The sequence below is a fragment of the Scleropages formosus genome, chromosome 6 (assembly GCF_900964775.1).
Source record: "Scleropages formosus chromosome 6, fSclFor1.1, whole genome shotgun sequence".
Taxonomy (NCBI): Eukaryota; Metazoa; Chordata; class Actinopteri; order Osteoglossiformes; family Osteoglossidae; genus Scleropages; species Scleropages formosus.
In genome coordinates, this window is record NC_041811.1 from 1531809 (window position 1) to 1548766 (window position 16958).

At 45.2% G+C, this 16958-nt stretch overlaps 1 protein-coding gene across 3 annotated transcripts; it reads right to left on the reverse strand.

The window, feature by feature from the left end:
* Positions 1-247: 247 nt before the first annotated feature.
* On the reverse strand, positions 248-10738 carry LOC108932025 (uncharacterized). Of its 3 annotated transcripts, none has more exons than XM_018748165.2 (6): positions 10677-10738; positions 6365-6429; positions 4248-4580; positions 3073-3384; positions 2183-2485; positions 248-2090 (listed from the first exon to the last, which is right to left on the reverse strand). In XM_018748165.2, exons 2-6 carry the CDS (start codon positions 6399-6401, stop codon positions 1090-1092), a joined length of 1986 nt encoding a protein of 661 aa, XP_018603681.2. In that variant the 5' UTR covers positions 6402-6429; positions 10677-10738; the 3' UTR covers positions 248-1089. The 3 variants fall into 3 exon arrangements, with proteins under 3 accessions (XP_018603681.2, XP_018603682.2, XP_018603683.2); XM_018748166.2 differs by lacking the exon at positions 10677-10738 and adding an exon at positions 9453-9486; XM_018748167.2 differs by lacking the exons at positions 6365-6429; positions 10677-10738 and having other exon boundaries at positions 3916-4316.
* Between the last annotated feature and the right edge of the window lie 6220 nt (positions 10739-16958).

The window sequence follows — 16958 nt, forward strand, 5'->3', positions numbered from 1 at the left end:
TTTTACGAAAAATGGTAAAAAATTGTGAATAACCTCTAAGTACCCAAGAGTCATCTTAAAAATGAACACTCCAACATTACTCTATTATTTCAAATTATATTAAAACACACATATATACCACATAATAACCCAAAACAGATTTTTAAAGAATTATTAAATAGCAAATACTATTAAAACATTAAAATCAACAATCAAACTTTTTTCCTAGGAAAAATCAGCTGCCAGGTGGGACTCCTACCCAGGCCCTGACAAATGGAACCTAGGGGGAGACCCCACCCAGGAGAGATCAATAACCAATAAACCAATATGTTCGGGTACAAGTAAGGAAGAGGGGGATCTTCTTGGCAGTTCTGGGGAGTTGCAGTCAAAACTGGCTCCCAAAGTGCAGCATCAGTGGCTGACCCAACCTCCCTCTTGCATCTTCTCTTTCTCCAAGTCACTGTCAAGAAGTTCTGTACATTGTCCATGTGACCAAGAGTACTTGACTCTTTCTTAGCCAGGCACCCCACAAAAGTGCCCAGTGAAGAAAACCTGGCCACAATGGCCTCAAAACTAACAGTAAAATTTTTACTGCTGGCATATCACTGCTAGGGTCGTTTGGCTCACATCTAAGTGCTGTATTAGTCAGTTTGGCTGGGGGTTGAGTGAGATCCAAGGCATGTTAAACAGTGGCCTGTCAGTTGCTGTCATGAGGGGGAAGCTCTGCCTTCGCTGGCTATTATTTTATTTTTGACTAGCCACAGGAGCGATAAGACACTGGGTCTGGGATGGCTTGACTGCTGTCCCTGCAAGATGAAACACAATATTTTATTTTCTAGTTTTGTCAGTTAGTCTTCCAAAGGTGTCTGCAGCTCCCAGGATGATGACTATTTCTACAGCAAAGGATGGAGACAGAAGGGACATAGTCCATAAGAAACACTCTTTGTTTCTGGTGGTGGAACTGGGATAACAGCAGCTTTCCCAAGTGTGTTCTTTTCACTTGGGAACTTAGTTAACGGAGCTGTCTGCAAGCAGCAGATCAGACCATTATCGTGTTTTGGTTTAACTCTGATGATCAATGGGGACTCCTGGAAGACTTAGAAGATGTCATCAGAGAGAGCCATCCATTCCATTATGCACCGGTAATATGTGGACACTTTGTGCAGGATTGACAGAAGGATTGTGATGGTCCACATCTTCGACCCCTTCATATCGGGACCAGATGGTGGAGTGCTCTTGGTGGTGGTTGCCTCCAAGTCTGTTCAGTGGTATGGTCTCCATACCTGACCTATGAGAGCTGTCAACATTTGTTGTACTGAAACTGAAAGAAGTATGATCTGTGGAGTCTCGAGATCCCAAGTTATTTGACCTCGACCGATTGTATAACAGGCAGAGCAGGACTACCAGGATCAAGCCCACTCCCAGTGTTAGCCCCATGCCCAGCCCTAGTCCCAACTCCGAACTCAGCCTGCCCTGTACTGCCATTACCATCATCACAACCGAGAGTATCAACCCCAGCAGCTCAAGTGGCACCACCAACATGAGCACCACCAGTAGCCTATGCTTAATTCTCTTATCTTGGCCTGAGTATAGCATTGTGGCTTTCCATATCATCACCACTGTTACCACTGTCGGCAGCAGCATGAACATCCCCAACAGCAGGACAAGCATCAAACCGAGCCTGTGATGCCCTGGTGTTTCTATTATCCAGACTGAAATCCCCAGCAACACCAGTAGCACCAGCACCAGCAGCACCAACAGCACCAGCAGCATCTCCTTCAGTTTACCTACTAACGTCATCTCTCGACTGCGCCATCGCACCATCATCAGAATTAACATTGTCGGCAGAAGCATAAAGAGCCCCAGCCACAGGCCCAGCATGAAATTCAATCCTTTCTGCTTAGGTGTTAAAATCATCCAAGTTGAAAACCCTAGCAGCATCAACACCACCAGTAGCACCAGCAGCAGCAGCATCAGTCTAAAAATGTGCCTTTTCTTCTTCTCATCTTCCAGCGTCTTTGCTGTCCTGCACCATCGTATCACCAGCCATGTAAACATGGTCATCTGCTGAACGAAAAGCCCCAGGCCCAGGATGAGCACCATGATGACCACTGTAGAGAAAGAAGACATAGTCCAATACTATTTAATGGCAGCATGAACGAAAACATCAGAAGCAAACCGCAAGCAAGAAAACGATCAATACCTAAAGGACGAAAACCAGTAACAGTGACGAACACAGTGTGGATGGTTTTGTTCGTCCTCTGGTCCATGACTCTGTAGACACCACTGTCATGTGGGGTGGTATATTTTAGAGTGAGCGTTGAGTTCTGGACGGATGTTCTAGGTTGGTACTGAGGGCTGCAGTCTAGGGAGCCTCCCTCCACTGTACACACAGACATTCTGGTGGAACCCCCGTCTGAAGTGAACAGAACGTGGACTGGTTCTGTACTGTAGAGTGACAGAAGGAGTTCCTCAGAGGACTGGATGGTTTCGTTGGACTGACGGGCTGAGGGAAGACAGATGGAGGCCATCAGCTGAGAAGAAGATGGTGGAGTGCTTAACAACAGCAGCACCTGGTATTGTGTCAGAGCTGCTGTAGACATCACAAAATGTTCATAAATGAGAAGTATCAATGTGTCATATCATGTCCTTCCATAGCATCAGTCAGATGTTCCTCATGAAGTTAAGAGATGAGGTAATTTCTAAGCAGGCTAACAACAGCAACACATCAGTCCATCCATGCAGGTCATCAGCACAACTTATTCTACCAAAAACTTTGATGGGTTTTCATTCCATGTTGCTAGTTCACAAGGACTTGGAGTTTGATTGTGGATTTATGGTTTACCCACTGACCCCACTTCATGAATGTAATACACTTCTGAAAGGTCTGTGAGCATCAGACTTTCAGTGCTGACTCCAAAAAATGACCAATGTCATTATTTCCTGAAAAAAACTAACGTCAGGGTCCTGTTAGCTAACAACTCAGTAACTCTGGGGACCCATTTTTTATTTAACTACATGTAATGAAAATACATAAATATAATATAAATGAATAGAATATGAAATGAAAACAAGCTTTAAATCATATTCCACCTTCAACAGTGAGGATGATCCCATCCGGTGTCCCTTTGTCCTTGCTGAAGAAGCATTGATAAGGTCCTGTGTCTGACAAATGTGTCCTGCTGAAGGCCAGTGACAGGTCACCCTGGAGGACCCAGTCTGGAGACACACTGACCCTGTTCTCGAACCCGGAGCCCAAAGACAATAAGCCATACTGCAAGCGCAGCACATCCTCTCCATCTTTTTCCCAGTGGAGAGTAACGTGGCTATAATTTGCCTGTTTCTTGACATTGGCATAGCAGGGGAGAGTGACCGGGTCCCCAACCAGTGCGGTCATTTCCCTGTCTGAGGGCCAACGTGGCAGTGGGAGAGAAGAAAGAGAATAAATGGAAACGAAAACAGGGAACCAATCAGCATTGCAATATTTTTACTGTACACTGGCTCCTTGTGTTACGAATATTAGAAGGTTAAAAAAAAATCATTTTCCACTTCGATTTTTCTTAATTTTCTGTCTTATGGGATCAGACACAAGCTGTGTTTACCCTCCAAACTAATAGATGGCTGGAGTGTGGGGCCTCCTTAACTCAATTCACTTCCACAGTGTTTACAGCTGATGCCTGGTGTTCCTGAGTGACCGTGAACATGTTTCAGTGCTGATGTTCAATGGTCATTTGCAGGGATGACAGATTTTTATTGTCAGTTTTAATTTCAATGTGGTAATAAAGGGTAATAAAAATGTTAATACAAGAAGGTCTTTCAGAGTGTTACTTATTTATTTTACCTTTTCATACAACACAATGCAAAAATAAATGGAGTGCCAGCTATATTATAAAGCTTTGGTTGTGATTTAGCGATAAAAAGTGACTTTGGAGTTACCTAGAGACTTGTGCTCCAGGTGGAGCTCATGATGTGAGGAACTGGGTTCAATAACTTGGAAATTAAAGTCTTAGCCAGTTGGCGGAAGACTGGACGCTTTTCAGCACAACTATGAATAGAGTTACCATGAGTCGACATCAACTCGACGACACCTAACAACAACAGTTTGGAAATGCAAAGAAGACACATTATTCAATTTGACTTACAGCATCTTCTTTGTGCCTCAACAGGGAAGTTGTATCTGTGTGAAAAAGCTCTCCTGCCTGTCAGGTGATAGTATGGTATGTGTGAGGTCACTGATGGAGATGATGGCTGAAGGGACACAGTCTTACCAAACACCTCTAGTATGACTTCATGAAGAGGCTGAGCCCATCTTCTGCAGTGGTACACACCATTGTCATTGTACACAATGGGGGAGATGGTGAGAGAGTAGTCTCCCTTCTCCATGCCTTCCTTGGAGAGCCACACTCTGCTCTCGTACCCCATTCCCACTGTGAGCTTCTCCTGGAACACCTTGGCAACCAGCTGGCCAATGGACGTGGTCCACCTGACAACTGGCTGGTCAGTGCTAGAGCTGTTGTAGGGAGTCCCAGTGCAGGGCAGGACGGCGACGCCTTTCAGGGACGTCATCACAGGTCGCGAAGCAAAAGTCACCGGGAGAAATGCTGGGGAGAGTGATGGACCCTTGTCACGTTGCTGTCCTGGGTTTGAAACGGTGGCACAGCAAGTAGCACTGGGTGGTGCAAGAGGATGTGGGTTTGTTCCCTGCTCATTGTTTCTGAGTGCTCTGGTTTCCTCCCACTGTCCGAAGACATGTGTGTTCCAAGTGAATTGGTGACTTTAAGTTACCCGTTGTGTGTGTGATTGTATGAGAGAGTGTTCCACTGTTGTGCAGCTGAGTGATGCATTGTACGTAGTGTGTCTAGCACTGAAGTCACCTTGGGTGAAAAGGCATAAACTGATACTACATCACAGTGTTCACTGGAAGCCTCTTTGAGGAAAAAGTGTCTGCTAAATGAATAAATGCAAGTGCTCAACGATGCAGACTTCTTACACCATGATACCGTGCGTCACTTAAGGACATTCACTGATGACCACAAATCATGAGTATTTTACAACACATACACAACAGTACATTGACCCAGCCTGTGTGGGGTTTTGGACCATCCATCCAGGACGAACTGGTTGGAAATCTATTCCACATTCTGAGCACCATCTTCCCAGAAGAGGTTCATGATGACACAGGAGACCAAGGAAGATGTCTGACTTCACCCAGACGTTCATGAACTCCTAAGCGTATATCTGGGTGCTATCTTTTCAGCATATACAAAATCACGTTTGTATCACCGGTGGAACAAGGAGGCATCATGTTCTTGGACTAGAACGGTTCCACACGGAGCCCTCCGTAGACTCCCTTAGATGTGGAGCATCAGATGAACAGATGAACCTGGACTTAGTTCAGCCCACTGGCCCGTGGTGTTTTCCCCACGCTTAGCACTCCTGGTCGTGATCTCACTACCACAGGGTGCACTATTATCACGAGTGGAAAGAGCCATGTGGCCGTTATTATTTTTAATAAGGAAATGAAGGATTGCATAGGGGAATGCAGATGTCTGGGAAGGTAGTTTAGGAAAAACAAGGGCAATTTCTTGGACAGCACATCTAGTTTCTAGAGACTCAAAGCCTGTGCCTTTTTCAGTCAAAGGCTGAGTGAAGGCTAAAATGGAACAGAAAGTGGCAAATTTCCACAATTCACTTACTATAAGCCCACACTTCCTCCTCCCCCAGCCTCTCAAATGTTTTTTTTTTTTTTTTTTTATTCTTGCAGTCAGGTGATTTCCACAGGAATTTAAGGAAGCTCTGCAGAACCTTTCTCTCTGCTCCATGACAGGAATGAGAAGTGTGGTGATCCGAGAGAGTCTCTGCTCAAGAGGAGCATTGAGAGGATCACACGCATCGAACTCGCCGTAAGAAGCCCCGGTCAGCACCCGCTGGAGTTAAACTGGGGACATCCCACTGGAAAGAGACTCCCAGGGAAGACCCTGGACAGCCTGGAGCGATTATACCTCAGGGCTCACCTGGAAAAGCCCTTAGATCCTCCAGGAGGAGCTGGAGACTGAGGCTAGAGACAGAAATTTGCAGCCCATCTCGCCTGCTACTACCGGGACCCTCACTGAGAGAAACAGAAAGGACCCTGAACTGATCAGTTTTTCTGTTAAAGCGCAACATCTAAATGGGACTCAGAGAGAACAGACCTATGATCCATGTAGATATATTATGGCCATATTCAGTGGGCTACAAGCCACGATGGCAGTGGGACCATATTCCATAGACCATGTATCATATATCACAGCAAAAAATCTGCCACCTTCTGCGCAGATGCCACTTCAGCCATCCAATCTCACACACAGATGACAACTGACAAATCATCACAAAACACGCAACTCACCAGCAAAAACACAAATGACTGTCTGCAGATCCATCATGCGAGAACTTCAGGCTTCGGCCTCTGATCTGCAAAGAGCGACATCCTGACAAGTTATGCTGTATTTCACAGCTCAGCAGATTTCTTTCATAAAGTAATAAGCTAAACAATAATAAGCTAAAGGTAACCTGCACAAGCGATAACGAATAAGAGAGAAACAACACAGGACAAGAAATTTTCTGAAAACTGAAAATGTTGTTTGAGAGGAGATTGACATTTCTTCATTTATCTAACCCCTTTTTACCAAGGTAGCTTATAATGTTGGGTTTCTTCACTAAGGTAACTAATTACACTGATTTACCCATTCAGACAGCAGGGTAATTTGCACTGGTGCAGTTTCGGGTACACTATCTGTAAAGGGTATTCACCCCTGCTTGGATGTTTTCTTGTTTTATTGTTTTTATTGTTGAATCTCAATGGATTTCATTTGAAAATAAATCATCTCTCGAATCTCAGCTCTCTTGTTGACTGCAGCGTTTCTCCAGAATTTCCCTGCATTTCTGCATTCATTTTACGAGTATTTTAACAAGCAGATCAGGCCCAGCTGTGGAGAAAAGTCCCCACAGCATGATGCTGCCACCACCACGCTTCACAGTAGGGATGTTGTGTTTCTGGTAATCTCTTAAAACACACACACACACACACACACACACACACACACACACACACACACACACACACACACACACACACACTTTCAGAACCACTTGTCCCATACGGGGTCATGGGGAACCGGAGCCTACCCAGCAACACAGGACGTAAGGCCGGAGGGGGAGGGGACACACCCAGGACAGGATGCCAGTCCATCGCAAGGCACCCCAAGCAGGACTCAAACCCCAGACCCACTGGAAAGCAGGACCCGGTCCAACCCACTGCGCCACCTCACTTAAAACAAATAATAATATTTAGATTAAGGGGCAAAAAGCTAAATTTTGATCTCATGGCACCGAATCTTGCCACTGTCCCATAAAGCTGATGCTAGGGAAGGACCCGAGCAAATACTGCAGTATGCATGGTTTCTCCTGTTTCTGCCATGGAGACTGGAAGTCCCTTGGTGTTTATATAGGCTTCTTGGGGGCTTCCCAAAGAATAGGAATGAAGTGAGTTTTTGAGTTAGTTTAAAAAGTTAGTTTCTGAGGGCAGCCAGTTCTAGGCATATTCCTTCCATTTTTATGATCGACTTATCTATAATCCTAGGGATACTCAGTGCCTTGGCAATTGTCTTAAATCATTCACTTGATTGGTACTTCTCAAGAACCTTGCCACAGATTTCCTTAGCATGTTCCTTTGTCACCATGATGTAAACTTTCTAAAGAAATTCTTTAACAATCTGTGGAGCAGGACCCGGTCCAACCCACTGCGCCACCGCACCCCCTAACCCTGATTCATAGTAATGGGGCATTTGATATTTGTCATTAATTTAAAATTACAATTTGCAGAAAGGTTTTCACTGTCAAATTAAACGGCATCATCGGCACATCCCCCCCCCCCAGCTCTCCAAGAACTGTACTCGTCCAGAGTAAGTAAAAGGGCTAGCAAAATCATTCTAGACCCCTCACATACAGGCCACTTCCTCTTCGAACCTTTGCCATCTGGCCGGCGCTACAGAGCACTGAGCACCAGGACAGCCAGGCACAAGAAAAGATTCTCTCCTCAGGCCATCTACCTCATGAATAGCTAAATCCCCCCTAAAGAGTAAATTAGTGCAATAAACAATGCTATTTATATTTATTTATCACATCATATCTCTTACATTCCCTCACATTTGTATAGAACACACCTGTACATACATATGTCTAGTGACTATTTTTGTATATTGTGTACTTTATATTTTTTTATATATTTTTTATCGCTTATTCACATATTCTATCTTCTCATCTGTGTCTTGTCACTGTCATTCTGTCTGTGCTGTGGAAGTTTCTGTCACCAAGACAAATTCCTTGTATGTGTGAACATACTTGGCAATAAGGCTCATTCTGATTCTGATCTTTCTGTTGATCAGTGTGCAAAACCCAATTGAATCCATTGTGATACAGTGCTGGGAAACAATGAAAGAGAAAGTCCAAGAGGATGGATACTTCTCCTGCTCGGGAGTGTTACAGCCGGAGCCGGAAATTAAACTCAGGACCTTGAGATACAAGGATAACAGTTACCATTACACCTATGACTAATTACAACTTAAGACATTTACATTTATTTTTCTGATGCTTTCCTTCCAAGCAACTTAAAATTAAGCTACTTACACTGACTGACTCATTTATACAGCACGGTAATTTTCGTATCTTTTTAGAAGTACCTTGGTCAAGGGCAGAACATGAGTTCTTTGAGTGCAAGACAACTCTAATTACTAGACCACCTGCTGCCCCCAGTGTAGAATTTTAATCACAATTTTAATTTATTTGAATTGAAATTGTAATTTTCTTATTACAAATTAAGAATGAGTGGGGGGTGCGGTGGCGCAGTGGGTTGGACCGGGTCCTGCTCTCTAGTGCGTCTGGGGTTCGAGTCCCACTTGGGGTGCCTTGTGGCAGACTGGTGCTCTGTCCTGGGTGTGTCCCCTCCCCCTCCGGCCTTACGCCCTGTGTTGCCGGGTGGGCTCCGCGACCCCGTATGGGACAAGTGGTTCCAAAATTGTGTGTGTGTGTAATTAAGAATGGTGTTACAGGCTCATCATAATTTATTCTTTTTAGTTGAAATAAGTAAGTGTAGCCACCCACTCAATTCTGATGTTTTTTTAACATTACTAGCAGGGGAGGTGAATCGGTGGTTTCTACAACACAACTTTGGGATGCATGTACTGTTGCTTCCCCAATCGCGGGGTATGACTCTCGCTAGCGTGAGGAGAGGCCCAGTTAGTGTCGTGCAGCTATACTGTTATACTGTGTGAGTACAAACCTCCCATGGCATGCCATGCATCACACTTAGCAACCTCAGCCCCTTTTCCTTTCCCCAAAAAAAACATGATTCACACCCACAGGGACTGTCACAACATTCAGGTGAAATAAACCCAACAAACATTTAATAGAAAACGTCCACACAAATATAACATTACCGTATTCACACCAACGAAAACGAACACTTTTTTGTGCCCGGCTTTTTTTATTTTTTATTATGACTCAGTCTCTGGTACCGTCTCGTTCGTTGGCGCGCTTTATTCTGGAGCTCCTTGTCCACCGCCGAGGGAAATTCCCCGCCGTTACTCACGGTGGCGACACTCTCTCTCCGGGTCCAGTCGCGCTGGCCAAACCCTAACACTTCCACTGCCCCACAACTCCGGAAAAAAAAAAAAAACTAGGGGCAACGCGGTGTCTCCCACACACGTGCTCCGTTCCCCCTCTTTCCCTTAAACTACTCAAAACCAACTGACTCACTGCACGCCCGCTGGTTGTTATGCTCGCGTAGTTTATCGAAACACCCGAGCGAGAACGAACACAAACAGCTCGTTCTCTTAGCCCGGTCTCAAAAAAACTCTGCGTTCTCCCCAAGTGGTGTTCCAACTCTCTTCCTATTTCCTACCCCTTTTCTTCCCCTTCTTTCTCGGAATATCCCGCCCCACAAGGTCGCGAACACTTTCCCCGCCAGCACCGATTAGGCAGTCCCTAAATGACATTTCTACCACCAATAAACACCAAAAAAAAAAAAACGTACAATATAATATAGGAATAACAAAAACGTCACGTTACAAAACCATAACCCTCTGCATATTTATATAACTATTTTCCACCCCAAACATCCAACTACACATGGGAACAAATTGCGTAGGGGCTAGAAATGAACCATAAAATATTATAAAGTATCACAGCTACTTTCTGTGTGTATTACAGTGTTCAGCAAACGCCCCCAAGTCTCCTCCTAGAAGGAGGACGTCAAAATGTCAGATATATACTCTTAAGGGCAGATTCATGAGCGATAATTCTGAACTTGGTTCAATGTGGACATTTACATTTTCAGAGAAGAAAGTGATTTTGAAAGATACTGGTATTGTAGCTGGTATTACAGTAACAGTTTGATAGAAACATCAGCATGCCTTTCTGTCTTTAAAACATAACGTACAATAAAGTGACAAAAGGCATTAATGCTGCAGAGGAGATTCAGACACACACACACAATGCTTTAGAAACCACAGAAAATGAAAGTAAAACTAAAAATGACTGTATTTGCACAATAAAAAGTCAAATAAATCAGGCAACATCACAAGCTGCATTAACTCTACTTTTAATTGCATGCGGCTGTTTTTCTGGATCTCTATCTGACCCAGTAACTGCTGTCCTCTTACCTCTGTGTGTTCATGTGTGCATGCGTTTTACAGGGTTCCTGTCCGCACTGTCACTGAAGGCGCTGAACACTGAGGAGCGTAAAACCACATCCTTTGTGACAAAATTCCGGTCCACCCGTTTTCTTCTCCTTTTCAGTACACTGTGCTAAACACACACACACACACACACATTTTCAGAACCCCTCATCCCATACGGGGTCACGGGAAACCGGAGCCTACCCGGCAACACAGGGCGTAAGGCCGGAGGGGGAAGGGGACACACCCAGGACGGGACGCCAGTCCATCGCAAGGCACCCCAAGCGGAACTCGAACCCCAGACCCACCGGAGAGGAGGACTGTGGTCCAACCCACTGCGCCACCGCACCCCCTCTCTGTGCTAAACAGGAAACCTTAATATAGTTCGCAAAACAGTAATCATGAAAACAGTTAAGAAATACTGAGAAATAAGTTAAACTGATGCAATAAATTATTTCTTAATGTGCAAAAACTGTGAAATCTCAGCTGATCCCTTTTTACACTGGTGAGAAATAACTGTTTTTCAGTATTTTCTTTGGCCAGGGTGTTCCCTGGGTGCCACTGGGCACTGAGTTTATCTGACCCCCGGCACCAAGAGCTCTTTGTGAACAGCTGCCCCTTATGGCAATGCCATAGCGTTCACAGGCTTAACGGAGGAGGCAATTCTTGTAGTCATACCTTTCACACAGGTAATGCAACATAACAATAAAAGAAACACACTTCCAATAATGCCTGAAGGAAAGGGGAACAAAGGTGGACTGGCTACCGCAGCGAATGGGATGTGGGGGCACACCCAACAGCCACTACTGTTGCCCACTGCTGCAAATCCCTTGCTCAGAGCTGGGAAGGTGTTAATTGTATGAAGTTCTTTGTCATACAAATGGTGGTCAATGTCAACTCCCACTGTGGTCAGGCACAGACAAGTCCAAAGGAGAACCACCAGAGTCATGATGGCACCGGGGTGGTCATTCTCCTACAATGTGACAGATGAGTCCAAGACTCAAAGCTTTCGATCTTAACAGTCTGTGGGGTAGACAGCAACACTTGGTAGGGCCTCTCCACCGCGGTTGGTTCCAGTGCTTTCTCCGCAAGTCACGGACCAGGACCTACTCACTCGGTGTCAGCACAGTTAGCGAGTCAGCACTGGTGCCCAGCGTCCTCCAGCAATCTCGAACCTGTTGGTGGACTGCACTCAGTCACCTTCTCAGTCCTGTAAGATAGGACAACAAATCAGCATCCACAGTTTCTAACATTACACGACCACCTGGAATGGGGGTCACATTGGACAACCTGCCAGAACCTCAAAAGGAGTTACTCCCAGCTGTCTGTGAGTCCTCCTGTGCTGCATTCTTAAAACTATAGGCAGTGCGTCAGGCCAGGGCAACCCAGTTTCTTCACACACCTTGGCCAACTTAATTTTGACAGTTTGATCAGCTCGCTCGACCATTCCACTGCTCTGGCGGTGATAGGAACAACAGTGTTATATTTCATGCATACTACACATTTCTGACAGTACGCCAGTTCATAGGTGGTAAATCCTGGAGTTTCCCAGTGACAGGACACTGTTGTCACCATGGCATCTCGCAAGGCATGGTCCAGGCCATGAGCTGCCTTAGCCATTCCCGGATAAGCATTGCGAGGAAGAAAAAGTTTATTATTTGTGGTTTGTCGGATGATTCCATCCTTTCCAAAAGCTCCTCTTCGCATCCACTGTCGTCTCTCTGTCATTGGCACACCTAACTGAATTAAGAACGCGTCATTAGGCTTTGCACTTTGGTCATCCTGAACTACCATCAGTCTTATAACTGGGGCCTGAGGAGATAATCCAGCCTGTTTCGCCCACCTATCTGCTGCCACATTACCCTTGCTCACTGGATCCTCTGGCCCATGTGTGCTTAGTATTTCATTACCGCCACTTGCTGTTTCTTCTTCAGTACCCCTCTGTCGCGGTGGCCGGAGGTGAGTTCGCCATATAGCACAATCTTGGACAGGTGATGATCCTCCATCCTGGAGATGCGCCCTGCCCAGCGCAGCTGCGTCTTCATCAGCATGACCTCTACGCTGGTGACCTTCGCCTGTTCGAGGACTTCAGTGTTGGTGATGAAGTCATTCCGGTGGATGTTGAGGATGGTGCGGAGGCAGCACTGGTGGAAGCACTCAAGGAGTCACAGGTGGTGACAATAGGGGACCCACGACTTGGAACCATACGGAAGGGTGGTCAGTACAACAGCTCTGTATATCTTTGTGCCTTTCTTCAGGTGCTTGTTGTTCCAGACTCTTGTGTACAGTCTGCCAAATGCATTGTTTGACAAGCGGTTTCAGACAATGTGTGTGTGGGTTCCAACAGCCTTTCAATACAATGTGTACTAAAAATGTGACTAGTCTGGAGCTGATTATTTTTATTATAGTAATTTTTCCAGGATACCTGTACTCAGTCTGTACTCTTAGGATTCTTGAGCATCCTGGTCTGTAGTGGTGCTCACTCCTGCATTTTCATTGTTGCTTCTGTCCCTCATTGATTTAAAGTTGCCTCCTACTGCAACCCCCCCCCCCCCCCCCCCCTTTTTGGAAAACTTTGGTCAGGCAGTGTTTGTGGTCAGATAGTTTAACTTCTTGGGGACCACCGTTGTGAGTGGGAACACAGATGACACTCAGTGGCCACTTAATGGGCACTTAGAAGGAACAGATTGGGTACTTGGTACTTCATCAGTGTGGAAAAAAATTCTGGAGCAAACTAGTTAAAAATATCACACTACATTCACACACACACACACTTTCTGAACCGCTTGTCCCATACAGGGTCACAGGGAACTGGAGCCGACCTGGCAACACAGGGCGTAAGGCCAGAGGGGGAGGGGACACACCCAGGACAGGACGCCAGTCTGTCGCAAGGCACCCCAAGCGGGACTCGAACCCCAGACCCACTGGAAAGCAGGACCTGGTCCAACCCACTGCGCCCCCGTACTATCACACTACTATGATAGAAAAATAGAGTCTGTGCTGGGAAACCAGGTGAACAAATGCAGTAAAACTAGAATGTAGAATCTAAAAGGTGCAGTATGAACACACAAGAGGTGTAGAACAGTGGGAAAACCACACACAACTGAACACTAAGACTGAGCTCACTGAGCTTCACATTGAAGTGAGTGAAGTCTGTGTGCCCGTTAACACATAAAGAACAAGAAACACTAAGGAGAGGTTCACAGTCCACTATTGCACCTACTTCCTGGGTGTAAGGACCATCTAAAGGTGGTTCTGTGGACCTATGGACTGTAATAATGGGAAAAAACCAACAAAGCCTACAAAAGTTTTTCAACTTTTTAACTGTCACTCAAGCAACAGGAGCTGGCAATCCATAAAGCACAGAGTGCAAAAGAGAAGGAGCACAGCAGTTCTTACTGAGCTGTGTGAAGAGTTCAGGTTCATGCAGCTGTAGTTCACTGCACAGTGCAGTGATTCCTCTTGAATCCAAACTCCTGTACAGTTTTCTCATTCTGTCTTCACAGTTCTCAGCTGTTTCAATCTCAGAGAGCTTCTCATCACTGATGTGGCCTTTTGAGCACAGGGCATCTTCTATAGCACTGATGTTCTTCACTCTACTAATGATCTCATCACTGTTTCTTCTCACAGTCAGTTTGTTCTGTAGAAAACAGAACAACAGTGGATTACACGACATTAATTTAATTTCTGTGTCTGTGCTAATCTGCGCTGACCTCCAAACTTTAGTTTGATTCAGTTTATTTTTATAGCACATTCACATGGTGATCCAGTATAATATAAATGCATGAAATTATGTATCAGATACACATACTTCACAGTACACAAGAAAAAATAATATAATGTATGAATTCATACTCAGTGGGTGATTTATTTAGGTAGTGAATGACAGACTATTTATAATTATGCAGACTGTTTATTCTGTACTGTTGTCTTTACACCAGTGAGTTGACTGTCACTGTACAAAAACCACAGTGAGGTGATGACAGTTTATGCTGAGATTATTAGTACACACTGCCTCCCCCTAGGGGGTGCGGTGGCACAGTGGGTTGGACCACAGTCCTGCTCTCCGGTAGGTCTGGGGTTCAAGTCCCGCTTGGGGTGCCTTGCGATGGACTGGCATCCCTTCCTGGGTGTGTCCCCTCCCCCTCCGGCCTTACACCCTGTGTTACCGAGTAGGCTCCGGTTCCCCGTGACCCCATATGGGACAAGCAGTTCTGAAAATGTGTGTGTGTGTGTGTGTGTGTGTGTGTGTGTGTGTGTGTGTGTGTGTGTGTGTGTGTGTGTGTGTGTGCCTCCCCCTAGCGGTACTATGGAGGAATTGTTCAATAGGACACACTGAACGTCCCCATGGTGGTTATCTTGAGGAATAATTTATTACAGCCTCTCCACTACTTGCGACTTGCGATCGTTCGTACATATGACTGAAAAAATAGCGTATAAAAATTTTAAAAATAAAGAAAAAACATTTCTAAATATAAAAATTACGCTTGGTCATATGTCCACTAGTGCTAACAGCTGCATGCATGCAATAGTGACCGATTTGCAACTGAAAATGAAGGTAAAATGGCGAAATAGAAACTAAAAAATGATAAATATACTACTGTGCTGTGTTTAGTGAAATCATAAAAATACTAAGATAAGAAGGTAAATGTCACGACTACGCTCGCACCTCAAGCAGCAGAACCTGGCTCCTATTAAGCACCTCACTTCAGTCAGGGCACTCAGCTATAAAAACACTTCTCAGCTTCTTCCCAGTTGCAGAATCTCATTTGAGACAACTGTCCCATCTGCACTCTCCAAACTACCTTGCTTTGCTTTTCCCACATCCTGTTCCTCATCAGGGGGCATGGTGGCACAGTGGGTTTGGCTGTGGCCTGCTCGCTGGTGGGTCTGGGGTTGAAGTCCTGCTTGGGGTGCCTTGCAACAGAGTGGTGCCCTGTCCTGGGTGTATCCCCTCCCCCTCCAGCCTTGCATCTTGTGTTGCTGGGTTGGGCTCCAGTTTGCCACAACCGCACTTGGGACAAGCAGTTTCAGACTCTGTGTGTGTGTGTGTGTGTTCGTTCCTCATCATTCTCCATGTCTCTTCAGTAATGACCACCAGCCGTGTCCCCCAACCATGACTTCCTATCCTTGCCTCCGTCCTGTTTGACGATCAAATGACCATTCACCTGATTACGAAAACAAGTCTAATCCCTTGCTTCTGAATAAAGGATCTTGCACTTTGGTCCAACCTACTCTGTTCACCATGACAATAAAACCTAAACTTTTTTTTAATAAACCATATAGTTATAAAACAATATTTATCCATTGAACTGGTTAAGGGGGGTGCGGTGGCGCAGTGGGTTGGACCACAGTCCTGCTCTCCGATGGGTCTGGGGTTCGAGTCCCGCTTGGGGTGCCTTGCGACGGACTGGCGTCCCGTCCTGGGTGTGTCCCCTTCCCCTCCGGCCTTATGCCCTGTGTTACCGGGTAGGCTCCGGTTCCCCGTGACCCCGTATGGGACAAGCGGTTCTGAAAATGTGTGTGTGTGTGTGAACTGGTTAAACAAAAATGAGATCACTATAGAACTTACATAACACAAAAAATAAAAATAATTAAATATGAACTAAAGAATCTTTAATAAAAGGTTTCATATAAAATGTCAATTAATACAGCTGATTAATAAAAAAACTAGATAATCATGACAGAAATTGAGTAGGATAAAAGAATGTTGTACAGGTATATGACTTCTACATGCCATGCTAACATACATCGACTTGCGTCCATTTTGAGATCCGACCACTTGGTCAGAACGACACTCGAATTTAAATCAAGGAGTGGCTTTACTACACACTGGAGCTCCCCCAGTGGCACTTTAGAGGAATACTTTATTAAGACGCATTGTAGCAAACTGTTCAGTTCCATGTGTGTTTACATTACATCTACATTTATTTATCAGACACTTTTCTCCAAAGCGACATCCAATGAACTCTATGTAATGCTATCGGCCCACACACCTTATTCACCGAGGTGACTTACACTGGGAGATACACTACTTACAATGGGTCATTCATCCATACATTAGTGGAAGATACTCTCTCTGTCACTCACACACTATGGGTGAACCTGAACAGCACATCTTTGGACTGTGGGGGGAAACCCATGCAGACACGGGGAGAATGTGGAAATTCTACATAGTGTTGAATTCATTCTTGTTCTTTTGATGGAATGTTCTTTTGGTTCTCTGGCTGTGGTGACCTGCAAGTGAGGTTATCCCACATGCACATT

Coding starts and splice junctions, on each gene's coding strand:
- LOC108932025 (XM_018748165.2), bottom strand. CDS start 6,401: ATGATGGATCTGCAGACAGTCATTTGTGTTTTTGCTG. Junction 4,581..6,364: donor AGTCATTTGTGTTTTTGCTG/GTGAGTTGCGTG, acceptor CACTCTCCCCAG/CATTTCTCCCGGTGACTTTT. Junction 2,486..3,072: donor GATCATCCTCACTGTTGAAG/GTGGAATATGAT, acceptor GTCTTCCCTCAG/CCCGTCAGTCCAACGAAACC.